Source organism: Hyperolius riggenbachi, chromosome 7 (genome assembly GCF_040937935.1).
Source record: "Hyperolius riggenbachi isolate aHypRig1 chromosome 7, aHypRig1.pri, whole genome shotgun sequence".
Taxonomy (NCBI): domain Eukaryota; kingdom Metazoa; phylum Chordata; class Amphibia; order Anura; family Hyperoliidae; genus Hyperolius; species Hyperolius riggenbachi.
In genome coordinates, this window is record NC_090652.1 from 23,694,939 (window position 1) to 23,712,781 (window position 17,843).

The 17,843-nt window shown below is 42.2% G+C and overlaps 1 protein-coding gene across 1 annotated transcript; it reads left to right on the top strand.

Annotated features, from left to right (window-relative positions):
- Nucleotides 1-11,547: 11,547 nt before the first annotated feature.
- On the top strand, nucleotides 11,548-17,094 carry LOC137525413 (indolethylamine N-methyltransferase-like). Its single transcript, XM_068246491.1, has 3 exons — nucleotides 11,548-11,722; nucleotides 15,739-15,946; nucleotides 16,595-17,094. Exons 1-3 carry the CDS (start codon nucleotides 11,572-11,574, stop codon nucleotides 17,016-17,018), a joined length of 783 nt encoding a protein of 260 aa, XP_068102592.1. The 5' UTR covers nucleotides 11,548-11,571; the 3' UTR covers nucleotides 17,019-17,094.
- Nucleotides 17,095-17,843: the final 749 nt, after the last annotated feature.

The window sequence follows — 17,843 nt, forward strand, 5'->3', positions numbered from 1 at the left end:
CAAACCAAGATTTTATTGTGCAGAACAATAAATCATGTGCAATAAAAGAGTATACAAGAACATTCAGTTATCAGTTTTGTGCAGTTTTTCAAAAACATTTCAATACGGTGCATTGTATAGTTTCAGTTAGACCAGTTCAATTAGGTGTCGGCAGGGGGCTACATTAAACCAAGGGCTTATCAAGTGATGGTCACAGACATCATAACTTAAGGAAACACATGGAAAATAAGACCAGTATCAAACATTCAATAACACAGGCACTCGTCCTTCCCATATTAGTTGGCATTTTTTCGGGGACCCTTCATGAGAAAACACTCATTTCTTATAAGAGAGTGACTCATCTTTTTTGAAGATTCTATGATTGGAGAGTCAGGAGGAAGCCATCACAAAGAAATCTGACTGGTGCCAAAAAGAGTCTCAATTAACAAAAAGCTTTGGTTCAGTTTTGAAGGGAGTCATTACACAGAATGCCAAGAAGGCACATCTTGGGCTCTTTCTCCACCAGGCATCACATTTTGTCATGGAGAAATGTAACCACTTGGGACTCAAATCCGTAGTGGGGCATTACCATGATACATGGAAAATAGACATACTGGGCCTGATTCACAAAGCGGTGCTAACAGTCAGCACGCTGGTGAAAAGCCCTTTATCATGCCTAAACTCAGTTTAGGCATGATAAGTTTAGGCATGATAAGTTTAGGTGTGATAAGTTTAAGCACCAACTGGGTTAGCACCGCAGTGCACAGCTGATCAAAAGTTTTGCGCTAGCAAAGTCTGGTGCACTTCGCATAGAGTTTAATGGCGCTGCTTTGCGTGCGGGACTTTGCGTGCGATCTAAACTTATCTAAACTTAGCATGCCTAAACTTATCATGCCTTAACTTATCACGCCTAAACTGACTTTTCACCAGCATGGTGCAATGGTTATCATGCCTAAAGTCTCTAACTGGGTTAGCACCGCTTTGTGAATCGAGCCCACTGTGTACATTAGAATTACAGGTTACCCAGTAAAGTCATGGTGAACCAGTGATGGTGAATTAGTGAACGTTTGAACATCGCAATTTCATGTTCGCAAATTTTAACGTGAAAACATCAAAAACCTTCAGGGCATCTCTGTAGCCACAATTTCTTTAAAAAATGTGTACAAAGTGTACAAAAACCCGGGCAGTGAAATGGGGGGAAGGGGTCAAGGGCAAAATGATCCTCCAAAAATATGTATTTTACGCAGAGGCTTTTTTTCAAGCATGAATGCCAAATATCACATATAGTTTATAGATTTTTCAAATGAAGGTCTTTAGAATGACTGCCATAGTTAAAATATATATATATATATATATATATATATATATATATATGTATACTAGCTGATTGCCCGGCGTTGCCCGGGAATATATTTGGCTGGTGTCGGCTCCACCCACTTTTTCTAACCCTAACAATTAATCAATGACTAAGTTTGTGAGCTTTGTGGTCTTTGGCATCAATAATTTGTATTGAAATGAAAAAATCTGATGGGTTGTTTGTGGCTCCACCCCCTTTTCTGAATTTGAACCCCAGTCACCCAATGACCAACTGTACCAGGTTTGAGGCCTGTGCCATTAACAGTGCAAGGATGGTAGCAATTAAATATTCCACTTGAAAAGCAATAGGTGAAGCTTTATACACTATTGTAGGCTCCACCCACTTTTCTGAATATTAATCCCATTCACTGAGTGAGCAACTGTGCAAAGTTTAAGAACACTCCAATTAACAGCGTAAGAATGGCTGCAGTTTACATTTTTCCAGTGAAATTTGTATTTGTCTCCACCCACTGATGACCCGGCATTGCCCGGGTATGTATTTGACAGGTGTTGGTTCCGCCCACTTCTTCTAACCCTAATGCACAAACACTCAATGACCAAGTTTGTGAGCTTTGGGGTCTTTAGCATCAATAATTTGTATATTCCCATAGAAATTAAACAAATCAGATTGGCTGTTTGTGGCTCTGCCCCTCTCCAGCATTTGAACCCCAGTCACCCAATGACCAACTGTAGCAGGTTTGAGGCATCTGCTATTACCAGTGTAAAAATGGCAGCAATTGAAATATTCCCCTTGAAAATCGACAGGTGAATTTTGATTGGCTATGATATGCTCCACCCACTTCCCTGAATATTAATCTCAGTCACCCAGTGACCATCTGGGCAACGTTTGGGAACCCTGCCATTAACAGTGTAAGAAGGCCTTCAGTCTACATTTTCCCAGTGAAATTTGGTTTTGGCTCTGCCTTCTTTTTGTCACCTGGACATACAGTCACTCAATGACCAAGTTTCTGAGCTTTGGGGTCCTTGGCATCAATAATTTGTATTTTCCAAGAAATGAAACTGTTTGTGGCTCTGTCCCCTTTTCTGAATTTGAACCCCAATGACTAAATGTACCAGGTTTGAGGCTTGTGCCATTAACAGTGCAAGAATGGCAGCAATTTTAATATTCCCCTTGAAAATCAACAGGTGATTTTGATTGGCTTTTTTTAGGCTCTACCCACTGTTATGAATATTAATCCCAGTCACCCAGTAACCAATTGTGCAAAGTTTGAGAACCCTGCCATTAACAGTGTAAGAAGGGCTGCAGTTTACAATTTCCCAGAAAATCTGTTTTTGACTCCACCTACTTTTTGTAACCTTGACACACAGTCGACCAAGTTTGTGAGCTTTTGGGTTCCAGGCATCAAAATTGTGTGAATTGAAGCAGTTTATCCAAAAAAAAGCAGATCTGATTGGATTTTTGTGGCTCCACCCCTTAAGTGAATTTGAACCACAGTCACTTGATGATCGACTGTAGCAGGTTTGAGGCCTCTGCCATTAACAGTGTAAGAATGACAGCAGTTTCAATATTCCCCTTGAAAATCAATAGGTGAATTTTGATTGGCTCTTGTAGGCTCCACCTACTTTTCCATATATTAATCCTAGTCCCCCAGTGACCAACTGTGTCAAGTTTGAGATCCCTGCCATTAACAGTGTAAGAATCGCTGCAATTTATATTTTGCCATGTAAAAAGTTGTTTTTGGCTCTGCCCACTAACCTTGACATACAGTCACTCACTGACCAAGTTTATGAGCTTTGTGGTCTTTGCCATCAATAAGCTGCATGTTACCATTGAAATTAAACAAATCTGATTGGCTGTTTTTGGCCCACTCCCTTTTCAGAATTTAAACCCCAGTCTCCCAGTGACTGACTGTACCAGATTTGAGGCCTCTGCCATTAAGAGTGTATGAATAGCAGCAATGTAATTATTCCCCTTGAAGATCAAAACGTGAATTTTGATTGGCTGTTGTAGGCTACACCCACTTTCCTGAATATTAGTCCCAGTCACCCAGTGGCAAACTGTGTCACGTTTGAGAACCCTGCCAATAACAGAATGGCTGAAATCAATTTAAAAAATCTGATTGGCTGTTTGTGGCTCCACCCACTTTAGTGAATTTGGACCCCAGTCACCCAATAACTGACTGTATCAGGTTTGAGACCTCTGCCATTAAAGGATACCACAGCTGAATAAACAGATAACTCCAGTGTGTGGGGGGTCAAAAGTACATACTGTGACCTCCTCCTGCCCCCTCCGTCTGCCGCTGTTCATGCACTATTCATGCCAGTGTCCCGGCGACTTGCTTGACCCTTGACCTGAACATATTTCTTCCCTCTTCACTTCTGGCCGGCGCATAGCTTTCGGCTCAGAAGCACGCTGTCCTCTCCGTCTAATCTGGGCTGCGTGTGCGCTCCATTACACCAAGCGTCACATGATTAGCATGTGACGCTTGGTGTATTGGAACACACACGCAGCCCAGATTAGACGGAGTAAAATGTAATGTAAATGTTCCCCCTTGAAAATCAATAGGTACATTTTGATTGGCTGTTTTTAGGCTCCACCCACATTTCTGAATATTAATCCCAGTCACCCAGTGGCCAATTGTGTCAAGTTTGGGAACCCTGCCATGTAAAAAATTAAGTTGTTGGCGCCGCACAATTTTTCTAACCTTGACATACAGTCACTCTATCAAGTTTATCAGCTTTGGGGTCCTTGGTATCAATACTTTGTATATTCCCATTGAAAAATAAACAAATCTGATTGGCTGTTTGTGGCTCCGCCCCCTTTCTGAATTTGAACCCTAATCACCCAGTGACCGACTGTACCAGGTTTGAGGCATCTGCTATTAACAGTATAAGAATGGTAGCAGCTTAAATATTCCCTTTGAAAATCGAAAGGTGAATTTCTATTGGCTGTTGTAGGCTCCACCTTCCTTCCAAATTCTTAATCTCATTCACCCAGTGACCAACTGTGCAAAGTTTGAGAACTCTGCCGTTAAAGGTGTAAGAATGCCTACAGTTTATATTTTCCCAGTGAAGTTTGTTTTTGGCTCCGCCCACTTTTTGTAACCTTGACACACAGTCACTCAATGACCAAGTTTGTGAGCTTTCAGGTTCCTGGCATCAAAAATGTGTGAATGGAAGCAGTTTATCCACCAAGGAAATCTGATTGGCTGTATGTGGCCCCGCCCCTTTAGTGAATTTGGACCCCAGTTACCCAAAGACACACTGTAGGAAGTTTGAAGCCTCTGCCATTAACAGTGTAAGAATGACAGCAGTTTAAATATTCCCCTTGAAAATCAATAGGTGAATTTTGATTGGCTTTTTTAGGCTCCACCCACTTTCTTGAATCTTAATCACATTCACCCAGTGACCAAGTGTGGCAAGTTTGAGAACCCTGCGATTAACAGTCTAAGAATGGCTGCAGTTTACATTTTCCCATTTAAAATGAATAGCTGCAATTTGATTGGCTGTTTTATGCTCCGCCCACTTTTCCTGGATTTGTAACCTCGGTCACCAAGTGACCAACTGTGCCAAGTGTGGGGACTGTGGCTTGATTACTGTGGGAATGGCAGCCTTTTCCATTTTTTCCATTGACTTGAATGGGTGGAATCTGATTTGCTGTTTGTAGCTCCGCCCAGGTGTGCAGGGGGGCCGCGAGACCAACAGAACATATCATCCCAGGTAGTAAGGGATCTGTGTACCAAGTTTCGTTCAAATCGGTCATGCCGTTTTCGCGTGATCGCGGCACATACATACATACACACATACATACACACATACATACATACATCCGATTTTATATATATATATATATATATATATATATATATATATATATATATATACATATATATATATATATATATATATATATATATATATATATATATATATATATATATATATATATATATATTTGCAGTCAGATTAGCAGGGACCAGAAATGTGTGTCATTGCCAATTTATCTATTACATTTTGAAACTTTTTGTGACCTTGAATTTAAAGGAGTCATCAGGTAAATAAACAGTTTCCCCCTCTACTTACCTGGGGCTTCCTCCATTAACTGAAACTGGCATGTCTGAAGCCACACCTCTGCTCTCTGACGCTGGCCCGGGGTCCCCACACATTGTCTCGCCAGGCACCCTTTACTGCGCCTGCACGAGCGCTGCTCTCAGTCAAGTCCACGTTGTCCGGACTGTACTGTGCAGGTGCAGAACTACTATGCCTGTGAAGTACGCTATGGACAACATGGACTTCATTGACAGTGGCGCTACACACAGGTACAGTAAGAATGACTCAAGGTTACCCTCTGTACCACGTGAGGACCCCAGGACAGCAGCTGAGACGGCGTGGGACATGTCAGCTACAAGAGGCTGGAGGAAGCCCCAGATAAGTAGAGGGGGAAACTGTATATTTGCTTGATGACTCCTTTAAATATTTCAAATATTTCAACTGAGCATGATGCCATGTTGTCAATGACTTCACTCTACAGTCGGTCCTTCCTGCCCAAAAAAAAAGAATGCCAGTCCTGAGAGAGGACTGATGGGTGTAACTCCAAATGTATGTATTACATTTTCAAAAATTGTGCGTCATCAAAATTTTTAATTTCAAATATGTCATGTCAACTGGTGTACAACATTGTAATTGCATCCACTTTATGAGAGGCCTGGAATATCAAGCATTGTATATTAACATTTAACATTTTTAATAATTTTTAAATTAAAACTGTCATGTGCCAGACAAACAATTTCAAATAATATAAGGTAAGAAGGAACAAATGACATACTGGGCTCGATTCACAAAGCGGTGCTAACCCAGTTAGAAACTTTAGGCGTGATAACCATTGCACCACGCTGGTGAAAAGCCAGTTTAGGCGTGATAAGTTTAGGCGTGATAAGTTTAGGTGTGATAAGTTTAGGCATGCTAAGTTTAGATAAGTGTAGATAGCGTGCAAAGTCCCGCACGCAAAGCAGCGCCATTAAACTCTAGGCAAAGTGCACCAGACTTTGCTAGCGCAAAACTTTTGATCAGCTGTGCACTACGGTGCTAACGCAGTTGGTGCTTAAACTTATCACGCCTAAACTTATCACACCTAAACTTATCACACCTAAACTTATCATGCCTAAACTTATCACACCTAAACTTATCACACCTAAACTGAGTTTAGGCGTGATAAAGGGCTTTTTACCAGCATGCTAACTGTTAGCACCGCTTTGTGAATCAGGCCCACTGTGTGCTGAAGGTGGTGCATGATAGCCATCCCTGTGGTCAAGGCAGGCATAAGGCCATTTTTAAAATGTTAAATAATTTATTAAATACTGTATATACTCGACTATAAGTCTAGAAATGTAGGTCTGTTTTCTAAATACATTTATACGGCTTATACACGAGTCACAGCAACACTGAACACAGTGAGTAAGGTGTGTACTATTAGTGACATTACCATTTGCAGCAATTTACCCAGTAGTAAGTGACACTTTCGTGATAAAGGAAATGACAAAAAAGCACAGGTCTGAAAGTCCTGGCCACAACCATTAACAAGGAAAGGGGTGGGGCAGAATACTGGGCTGCAGGAAGGGGAGTGAATAATTGCTGCACTTGGTGGCCTGGAGGAGTTATTGGCTGCACTTATAGGACAGGAGGAGTTAATGGCTGCAATACTGTATGCAGTTCAGTCAATAACCCCTCCTGGTTCCCAAGTGCAACTGTTAATTCTTCCTCGTCCTCAAGTGCATCCACTAACTTTGCTGAGTAGACTTATACTTGAGTCAGAACAAAATTCCAACTTAAGAGGGTCAAATATTGGAGTCAACTTATACACAGGGTTGACTTATATTCGAGGATATACATAGATTTTTTTATCTATTACTACTATGCACCAGGAATTTTTTTTACATTTATTTTAAACAATGTAACGCATTCGAAACTTTTTCTATTACCAATGGCATGCACCAGACAAGATTTTTTAATTTGAAGTGATTTAAATCATTACAAATTGTTCCTACGTGTGTGATGGTCTTCCCACGACTATGTTGACATACTGTAGAATGCAGATGGCTTTTGAATTGTCAGCAGACTCAGCAACACACACACAAGTATTTCCCTACTAATTATCCTTGTTGAGACAATCTAGTACCACTAGAAGTGAACAGGTGTGGTGTATGCCTGGGGAAATAGCTCCTTTGAGCAATCCAATTCAATTGGAGGGGCTTTGGTGGTGGAGGTGGTGTTGCAGTTGACCACAGCAGATGGGGCATTTTTAGGCATAGGCATTCCAGGCCATTGTCTGGAGTGCCATTGGTCTTGGGGGGCAGTATGCCCATGATTAAGCCCTACCCCTGAACTAAGCCCTGCATCCTATTCTCACAGTAACCTTCCCTGCATCTATGCCTAACAATCCCTCCCCTCCCAGATCTGGTGGAAACATCTGTTCATTTATGCCTTATACTAACCTACCCACTGCCTACACCTATCACTCACACCGCCGCTATCAAATGCAGCTATTTAGGGTTAATGCCAGGCGTGGACTGACCATTAGGGTACTTGGGCATGGACCGAGGGCCCGTGGTCAGACTCAGTAGGTGGCTCGCCCCTGGTACGATTGAGAGGCGGGGGAAGGCAGTGGCAGGGGGAGCGGGCATAGTTGTTACAACTCACTTACCACCACCGATCCCTTGCAGCCTCTATCTACAGTGAGTGAAGGTGAGTTGTAACTACTATGCCCACTCCACCTGCGGCTGCGGGGCACCTACCTATCTAACCTACACTGTAGACACCTACCTATCTAACCTTTACTCGGGTCACCTACCTATCTAACCTATACTGCAGGCACCGACCTATCTAACCTATACTGGGAGCACCTACCTATCTAACCTATACTGCAGGCACCTACCTAACCTATACTGTGGGCACCTACCTATCTAACCTATACTGGGGAACTTACCTATCAAACCTATACTGGGGGCACCTACCTATCTAAACCTATACTACAGGCACCTACCCATCTAACCTATACTGGGAGCACCTACCTATCTAACCTATACTGCAGGCACCTACCTAAAATATACTGCGGGCACCTACCTATCTAACCTATACTGGGGAACTTACCTATCAAACCTATACTGGGCGAACCTACTTATCTAACCTATACTGGGGGCACCTACGTATCTAACCTATACTGGGCGCAACTGTACTGGCTACCTATATTGGAGGCACCTCCGCCTCCACCGCACAAGAGGGTGTGGCTTGCGGGTGTACAGGGCAGCATAATCTCCTATTGCCTGGGGGCCCCATGAGTTGTCAGTCCGCCCCTGATTCATGCTGATATTATTGTTGCTATCCCTGTCACTGCAGCGCTCAGCTACATGACTAGTCAAACTCCAATGCTGTCTCCACTGCTGTTTTGACCACTTCAATGTGGAGCAGAACTGCAGTTTTTCTCCCAATGTTCTGGGTTATGGATCGCGCCCATGTTACCTGTTTTGATGTGAGTGAACTGCCATGTTTCTCCCTTGCACTCTTCAGGAGTTTTGGGCCCCAAATGCAATTAACTTTTTCTCCTTAGTTTTCTCTTAGGTGAGATTTTCAAAATTATCAATAAAATGCCTATTAAACCACCATCAAGCAAGAAAATAACCAGAACAATTTGGCAAAGTTAGAGTAACCGAGAGCCCAATATAGTGTAGTATGTTCAGCATAACTATAGTATAGATAATTAGTGAGAAGAGTAAACTAACAAACGTGGGTTACCACAAAGGCAACCACTGTATAGGCAGATGAGGAGATTAGACCTGTCCTCACTCAGGATTAAGAAGTCGCTCTCTGTAGATCAGAAAAGGGGATAGATCACCCCTCCACCAGGGTGGACACGGTACAGCAAACGGGGAACAGAGGCGCCAGCAGGGTAAAAGTGGATAAAACCTTTAACATTTGCTTGGAGGAAGCGGTGGACTTACCTCCATAAAGCAGACACGAAAGACTGTCTGTATAATAGTAATCACATTTATTATATAGTACCCCAAAAATGCAACGCGTTCCGCAGGCCACACCCGCTTCATCAGGCAATAAACGTGGGGACAGACAGAATTTCAACAGTAGCAGGAGTAGTGCTACTCCTGCTACTGCTGAAATTCTGTTTGTCCCCACGTTTATTGCCTGATGAAGCGGGCGTGGCCTGCGGAACGCGTTGCATTTTTGGGGTACTATATAATAAATGTGATTACTATTATACAGACAGTCTTTCGTGTCTTCTTTATGGAGGTAAGTCCACCGCTTCCTCCAAGCAAATGTTAAAGGTTTTATCCACTTTTACCCTGCTGGTGCCTCTGTTCTACTTTTGCTATAATAATTTGGCAGTACTTTTTCACCTACTTTTTTGTTACTTTTTTACAGTCGCAAAATGCTGAAAAGTTATTTTAAATGGAAGATGAATCTCCTAGGAGAAAACTCAGGAGAAAAAGTTAATTGCGTATGGGCCTGCATGTCTTAGCACTATCCCTGCTACAGACCATTTGGCAGAGGCCAGAGTAAAGGTGGAAGAAGAGTAATGCATAATCTGGTCACACCTCCTCCCAAAACACAAATATGTACTTTCCCAAAGGAAAGCTGGGTGGCAGGATATGCCAACTCCCACCCACATAGAAAGGGAGTATAACTTTCTGGAGGAGAGAGGGGGAGTGGCAGTCTGTGCTATGTTCCTCACCCACTGAAAACTCATTGACAGTCTGTGCTATATCTCTCCTTTTGAAAGCTCCAGAAGGGAAGGTATCTGACACTTTCTGCCATGCCCCTGTTACTGATAAGGAAGGAAGATTGGCAACCTGTGCCATATCCCATCCTAGTAAGAACTGTAGGAGGGAGAGTGAGTGACAATCTGTCCTGTGCCTCCATTCTGCTGATCACTGCAGGAGAGAGGGTGGCAGCCTCTGCCATGCTCCTCATTAGAGATGGTCCGAACAGTTCGCTGGTGAGCAGCATTCTGCGAACATCCGCTGTTCGCATTCACAGCGAACACCGAACATTTGGCATATTAGATTCGCCACCTGCACATCATCATTGAGCTAAACTTTGACCTCTTACCTCACAGTCAGCAGTGATCAGAGCCCACCAACAGAAAGCTCTGCTAGTGAGCAGAAAAGGGGGGGTTATTTGTTTGCTTAGTTGGATGGCTCCGTAGCTAGCATTTAAAGCTGCAAAGCACTAAATTGTAAAAAATGGCCTGGTCACTAGGGGGGTGTAAGCCTACGGTCCTTAAAGTGGATCCAAGATGAACTTTTACACATTGCATAATTGGGTTCCTTTCCTATTGTTTATGGGGCATTCCTCAAGCCAAATCATTTTTTGTTTTTGTTTTAATACTCTAATTCCCTATAAACTAAATAAACCACGCCCACAGGTTTTCAGAAAGCCTTGGCAGTAGCAAGGGCTCATGGGAGCTCAGTCTGGGCAGGAGGAGGGGGAGGTATTACTAGCCAGAGATTTCAGAGGCGGAGGGGAGGAGGGAGGAGGAGGGGGGGGGGAATAGGTTTTTTGCTCAAGATACAGATAAGCTCACCTGTGTAATGTTTACAATCAACATGGCTGCTGTCATTGTATCACAGGAAGAAATAATCATATTCTATTGAAGCTGTTTGCAGCTAGGTTTGCTGTGTAAACTATCTAAACTTTAGATAAGATATATAGACAAGTTACTTGTTATAGTTAGTTTTTCATCTCGGATCCGCTTTAAGAGGTTAAACATGTACTGTTAAAATCTACCTAATTGCTTTAACGCAGATCTGTCAGAGTTAGTATACACTTTATCCTTTCTAAAGTTCCTTCTCAACATTTAATTTTTTGGATATGCAATTACTGAGATACAGGGGGTTTTGACTTCATCAGATTACAATCATGCATATTGCATGCTTCGGGGCCATTCTGTTTTTGGTAGAATCTATATCTAAGTTAAATAATTAGCAAATGTAAAAGAATACTATACAGTTTCAAAGCCTACATCTAGCACAGCAAACAAAGTAGTATTTGGAAAAGGAGTGAATAATCGTTCAGTAACCTTCTGACAAGAGACAGGTTCAGTCAGATGATTCCCCATGACTGACTTGTGAGACACAGTAATAGGAACACAATGGATCACACAGTAAAAGGTGTTACTACCTTGGGCTGTACAACTATAAAGGGAACACCGAAGTCAAACAGGTGGAGCAGAGAGCGGGAAACCAAAGTGAAGAAGATTGTAACAAGATGGATTGTGGACCAAAGAAATATTACCATAAGCATGACTTTGACTCTAGACATTACCTAGAGACATTTTTCTCGGACAAGCCAGATATGGTGTTTGCCGATGATTCCTTGAAATTTCCTATGGTGAATTTTCATTATGTGTTCAGCTCCGGTATGTACAGTATATCACAGCAAAACTTCAGTTCACAGTGAAAAGAGTGGAACAGCTTTTCCTGGTTTTCATAGAATTTAAGTCTGTTTTTCTTTCCAATACTTCTAGCTATTGTAATGCACAGGGCCGGGCCGAGGCAGAGGCTGGAGAGGCTCCAGCCTCAGGGCGCAGTGTAGGAGGGGGCGCACAATTCATTCAGTTGTCATTCCCAATTGTGTTTGAAGCAGAAAGAAATAGGAAAAGAGGATACATAGCAGTGACTGCAAGCCAGATAACTAGAGATTAAGGTATTGGGGAGGTGGGGGGCTCTGGGGTGCCTCTTAGTCTAGTAGCAATCAGTGTGTGACGGCTGGGGCGGAGGGATGGAGGGGCGCACTTTGGTGTCTCAGCCTTGGGTGTTGGAGGACCTTGGTCCGGCTCTGGTAATGCATTCCCTGCTTTGAGACAAAGGATAAGAGCCATAGGTCATATGACATAATGACTCTTACCCTTTGCCTTCCCCACGAATTATTGTGTATTTGCAAATATGTGCAATGAATTCCTGTGTTTTTAATGACAATTTATTAGACAGGCACTGTTGCAAACCTTCTAAAGGTGAGGTGACCTACTGAGGACCTTTCTCTGGGCATTACTCTCAGCACAGGTTAGAGACATGCTCAGAAAACTTCTGCTTGTCTGTGTTCATTTGTATAGACTGACTTTGTAGTTGTCCACGTGGCAGAGCTGGAGTCCTATGTGAGGCTAAAGTGGATCCGAGGTGAACTTTTACTCATTGCATAATTGTGTTCCTTTCCTATTGTTTAGAGGGCATTCCTCAAGCCAAATACTTTTTTGTTTTTGTTTTAATACTCGAATTCCCTATAAACTAAATAAACCATGCCCACAGGTTTTCAGAGAGCCTTGGCAGTAGCAAGGGCTCATGGGAGCTCAGTCTGGGCAGGGGGAGGAGGTGGTGTTACTAGCCATTGATTTTAGAGGCAGAGAGGGGAGGAGGGGGGATTAGTTTTTTTTTCACAGTCTGAGTGCTGATGGTGCAGATAAGCCTGCCCCTGTGTAATGTTTACAAACAACATGGCTGCTGTCATTGTATCACAGGAAGAAATAATCATATTCTATTAAATCTGTTTGCAGCTAGATTTGCTGTGTAAACTATGTACACTTTAGATAAGATATATAGACAAGTTACTTGTTATAGTTCGTTTTTCATCTCGGATCCGCTTTAAAGAGACACTGAAGTGTCTTTTTTTACCTTATTTTATTATTCAGCCAGCTTCAGAAGTAAATTCCAAGTGGATTCACTGCATTCCCGCCGCAAAACGAGTGATTTATGTCCTAGAAATAGCCCTGCAAAGTTGCAGGGCTCACAGATCTTCCTTCCTGGTAGAGGCAGAGCTGTGCACAGTAGCTCTGCCTCCTCTCCAGTCAATCTCTGCCAATCTCCGCCTCTCCCCGCCCTACTAAGTCTTCTGTCACTGAGAGGGGCGGGGAGAGGCAGAGATCAGTGGAGATTGACTTGATAGGAGGCAGAGCTACTGTGCACAGCTCTGCCTCCTACGGGCAGCAAAATATGCGACTTGTAAAGTCGTAGAACTTCACTGTCCTCATTTAGGTGCATAAATCAATCATTCTGCTGTGGGAATGCAACAAATTCGCTTGGAATTTACTGCTGAAGCTGGCTAAATAATAATATAAGGTAAAATGGCAGCTTCCTGTCTTTAATGGCAGCTTCCTGTCAATCCTCCAGCATATTTATTGATTGTAATGCATGTCCTGCTTTGGGACAGTAGACTAGGACCCACAGGTCACAAAGGAAGAGGTTGCTGCACACAACTGCACAACTTCTGAGCTGCTCCTTTCTTGTATTTTGCCTGAGGAAGCGGGCTTGAGACCCGCGAAACGCGTTGCAATTGTTTTTACTGGAGTACAGATTAAATTTTTGTCTATACTAATCACATTGGTTGTGTTTAGCTTCTGGGGAGGTAAGTCCACCCTTACCCCCTTGATTTTATTGTTTTTATATTGGTTCTTGTTTTATTCTGCTGGCACCTCTGTAATCACTGCAGGTCACAAAGGAAGTTTGGTGAAGCCCCCACCAGCCATGGGGTAAGTAATGCATCTCTCTGTCTGCTGGACAGTTAGAGACTAGCACCATTGTAGTTCTTCTGGCAGCAACCCAGAGCTTCCCTTTAGCTAGAATTAACCTGAGATGAAATAAACTGATGATATAAACAATTGTATCTATCCTACTACTCCTAAAAATAACTTTTTTGTTTAGCTATCCCACATCCCGCATTAGCGGCTCGATTGATAAGTACTATCGGCACGTGTAGACGAGGCTTAAGACATGTAGCAATTTTGGTGATGATAGCATGTATTAATCCCTAAATTCGTGAAAATGCAAATTCATGATGCTGATTATGTTTACATACGGAATTAATTACGATTTCCCTGAAATTTCGTTATTCGATTATGCAAAATTTTAGCTCATCACTACTTTTTCAGGCGAAAAAGATAAAAAAGGAACACAGCCTAGTTATTTGTGTGCTTGGCACTGTACATACACATGTCTATCTCTTCATGTCACCTCGGGTACACTTTAAAGGATATCCGAAGTGACATGTGACATGATGAGATAGACATGTGTATGTACAGTGCATAGCACACAAATAGCTATGCTGTGTTCCTTTTTTCTTTCTCTGCCTGAAAGAGTTAAATATCAGGTATGGAAGTGGCTGACTCAGTCCTGACTCAGACAGGAAGTGACTACAGTGTGACCCTCACTGATAAGAAATTTCCTTTGTTATCTCTTTCTTGCTCTCAGAAGCCATTTTCTGCTAGGAAAGTGTTTTATAGTTGAAATTTCTTATCAGTGAGGGTCACACTGTAGTCTCTTGCTGTCTGAGTCAGGACTGAGTCAGCCACTTACATACCTGATATTTAACTCTTTCAGGCAGAGAAAGAAAAAAAGGAACACAACAGAGTTGTTTGTGTGCTAGGCAATGTACATACCCATGTCTATCTCACTCATCATGTCACATGTCACTTCGGGTATCCTTTAATGTTTGGAATTATACAGTGTCGTAGCTAAGGAGCTATGAGACCCAATGCAAGTTTTATAATGGCCTCCCCAAGCACTCTATACATAACAATTGATATGGCGCACCAAAACCTGCCTATAGCAACTACAGTTTCAGAGGTGCAAGAAGGGAATGGGGAGCAGTTTGTTAATGATAACCACTATTCAAAGTATCTGTAGAAGGGATTATTATGAGCACAGGACCAATAGAGAGCTAATATTTCAGTTGAGGGAGGGCCCTTCGGGGCCCCTCTGGCCCAAGTGCCCCGATGTGGTCGCAACCTCTGCAACCCCAATTGCTACACCCCTGGAATAATATTATTAAGTATATTTCTGGTTGTAGAACACATTGCAATAAATAAATAGTAGCATTTTGTACTAACATTTTGAAAAAACATATTCAAATTACTTAAAGCGGTGTACAACCCTGACATAATATTCAATAAAAATGTGTTTTTCTACTTTTTATAACCCATACCATTATCCTATTTGCTTTTGTGCATACATATTATTATTCATTTAGAAATGATACGTTCCCGAAGTACACTTTTTTTGCCTTGAGAGCTGACTTTGCATTTTATTTATAACTGCTTTATTCATCTTCTAACGTAAGCAGAAATACTTTATGTCTGTCTGTCTTTGTTGAGCTGAGCCTGCAGTGTCATAGAAGTGTTTATTTACATTCCTCACTTGATACAATTAAATACAAGATAACATTATCTAAAGTTCGGATTTGTCCAGCTTTGCTGGCAGGGAACTTCTAAGTCCTGTGTGTAAACCTTTGAATGCTGTTCTAGTAAAAAAAATGCTGGTTGTATATAATATGCTGTAAATAATCTAATAGAGCAAAGAAGAAATGCTGGGTTTCATTCCGATTTAAATACCTTTATGACTCGGATGTACTTAGTTAACGTGTCAATTTTTTTTAACATTCCTGCAGGTTTTATGAAAGGAGATGTTCTGGTTGATCTCAGTATAGCTTCCATCATTCATCATCTCTATTCAGTTTGCGATATCTTTAAGGACATAATTATACTGAAGCTAAATGAGAGATGTAACATGGAGACAAGCAAATGGAAGGACTCTCGTACTGGTGCTTTTACTTGGAGCCACGCATCAGCCCATGCCGCCAAGCTAGAAGAAAAGAGGTGAGGTGTCGTCTAAATATAGTCTATAAAGGGCCATTTTTCTATATCAGTTGAAGAAGACAGTAAAATCTGGTATATACATCCAATTTTGATTAGTCAGTTTTAACACTTCCATGTAGTATGAGATGTTACCTGCACAATCTGCTCATAGTATTCAAAATTGGTTGCCCCTCGTACTACAAGTAGGTGGTACAATTGGTCAGCGATTAACCAATCAAAACTGAATGTGTGTACGCACCCTGAGATGCGGAAGAAGCAGAGTCCTCCAGCAGCTCAGAGGATTTTAGGAAAGGTAAGTTGAGCCTGGTTTACACTTTCAATTATGAGTGACCAATGACCAATTTCACCTCTGTCATTTAGAATGAGGAATTACCTACACACGATCTGCTAATAATATTTAATAATATCTGTTGACCCTCATGCTACATGGAGGAAGTAAAATTGATTGACCAAATATAATTTAAAGTATGTACCAAGCTTTAGGTAACGGAAGGAAGGGAGTGGAGAGAGAAGTTGAATAAGTGAAGGCAGGTTGCATGTGACAGGACAGTGCCAGCCAAGCTCAGTCCAGATTCCAGAACAGGTTTCTTTGGTTCTTCTATGTTGACATCCATTTTAAAGCATCTGTTATGTTTTTTGTTCCCTTAGTGCCCAAATTCAGGACAAAGAAATGCAACTGAAGACAGCTATCAGTCACGTCATATCATGTGATTTCGAAAATGAAAATATAACTTATCCTGTTGTGCTTCCACTCGCCGACTGCGTCACCAGTTTAGGGATAATGGAGGTGATCAGCAAAGATGAAGATGATTATATGAGGAACCTGGAAAAGATCTCAAAGCTGCTGAGACCTGGAGGCCACCTGATACTAATCGGGCTATTAAACGCCTCTTATTATGTGGTTGGTGGAGAAAGGGTTCATATTTTTAGTTATGATGAAAGCTTTGTGAAAAATGCCCTCAGCAAGCTGGGCTTTGTTGTTGATTATTATTCAGTGCAGAGGAGGAGGAATGAGAGCAATATGGTTGATTATAAAGCTATTATGTTTATTGCAGCTCACAAAGCCAAGTAGGTCGACATAGCTGCCAATCTTCATCTCAAAATAGGTACTGGTGTGCGAGTATGAAGTATGATTATCTGAACATGAAACTGATGTTAATAAAAGCAATTAACAAAACTAAGCTACCTTGTTGGGTTACTTTATTAACGACAATTGGCAGTATTTGTAGCCTACAGGGTCCCCTTGTTTCTACACCATCTTCTCTACTGACACTGGACTGGAGAAACCTATGACCAGTGCTGCTCATCAGGATTCCGGATATCCGGGTAACCCGGATATCTGAACTTTTTAGGCCTATCCGACCGGATCCGGATTCCGGATAGCTGGGCCCAAATCCGAATAGCTTTCTGCGGATAGTTGGGCGCATACCGCGGATATCCGTGGATATTGCAGGTATCCGGATCCGAAATACTGTAACTAAGGTGATGACATCCTGGAGCCAATCAGAGGGCTCCCAGCAGAAGCCCTAGCAACCAATCACAGAGGGGAACCCTGGCCGGCACCACCTGACCCCATTAAGCCAATCAGAGGCCTCCCAGCCTAAGCCCTGGCACCCAATCACAGAAAATAACACTGGCCAGCCCCCCTGTATAATATGGAGGGCTGCCATGATGAGAAAGATCGTCCTGGCTTGCTGAATGCACACTAACAGACATGCTCCAGTGCTGGTGCCCTACAAAGGGCTGTACACAGTTATAAACCTAAAGCTGTTCAGTGATTAACCCCTTCACTATCACTACACTATAGTTAAATCGTTCATTAGCTTGATTGATGTCTCAAAGTGTGACAGTTAGAGTGTGTGCTCCACAGTGCTGCTGGGCCAAGGGCTGTACACAG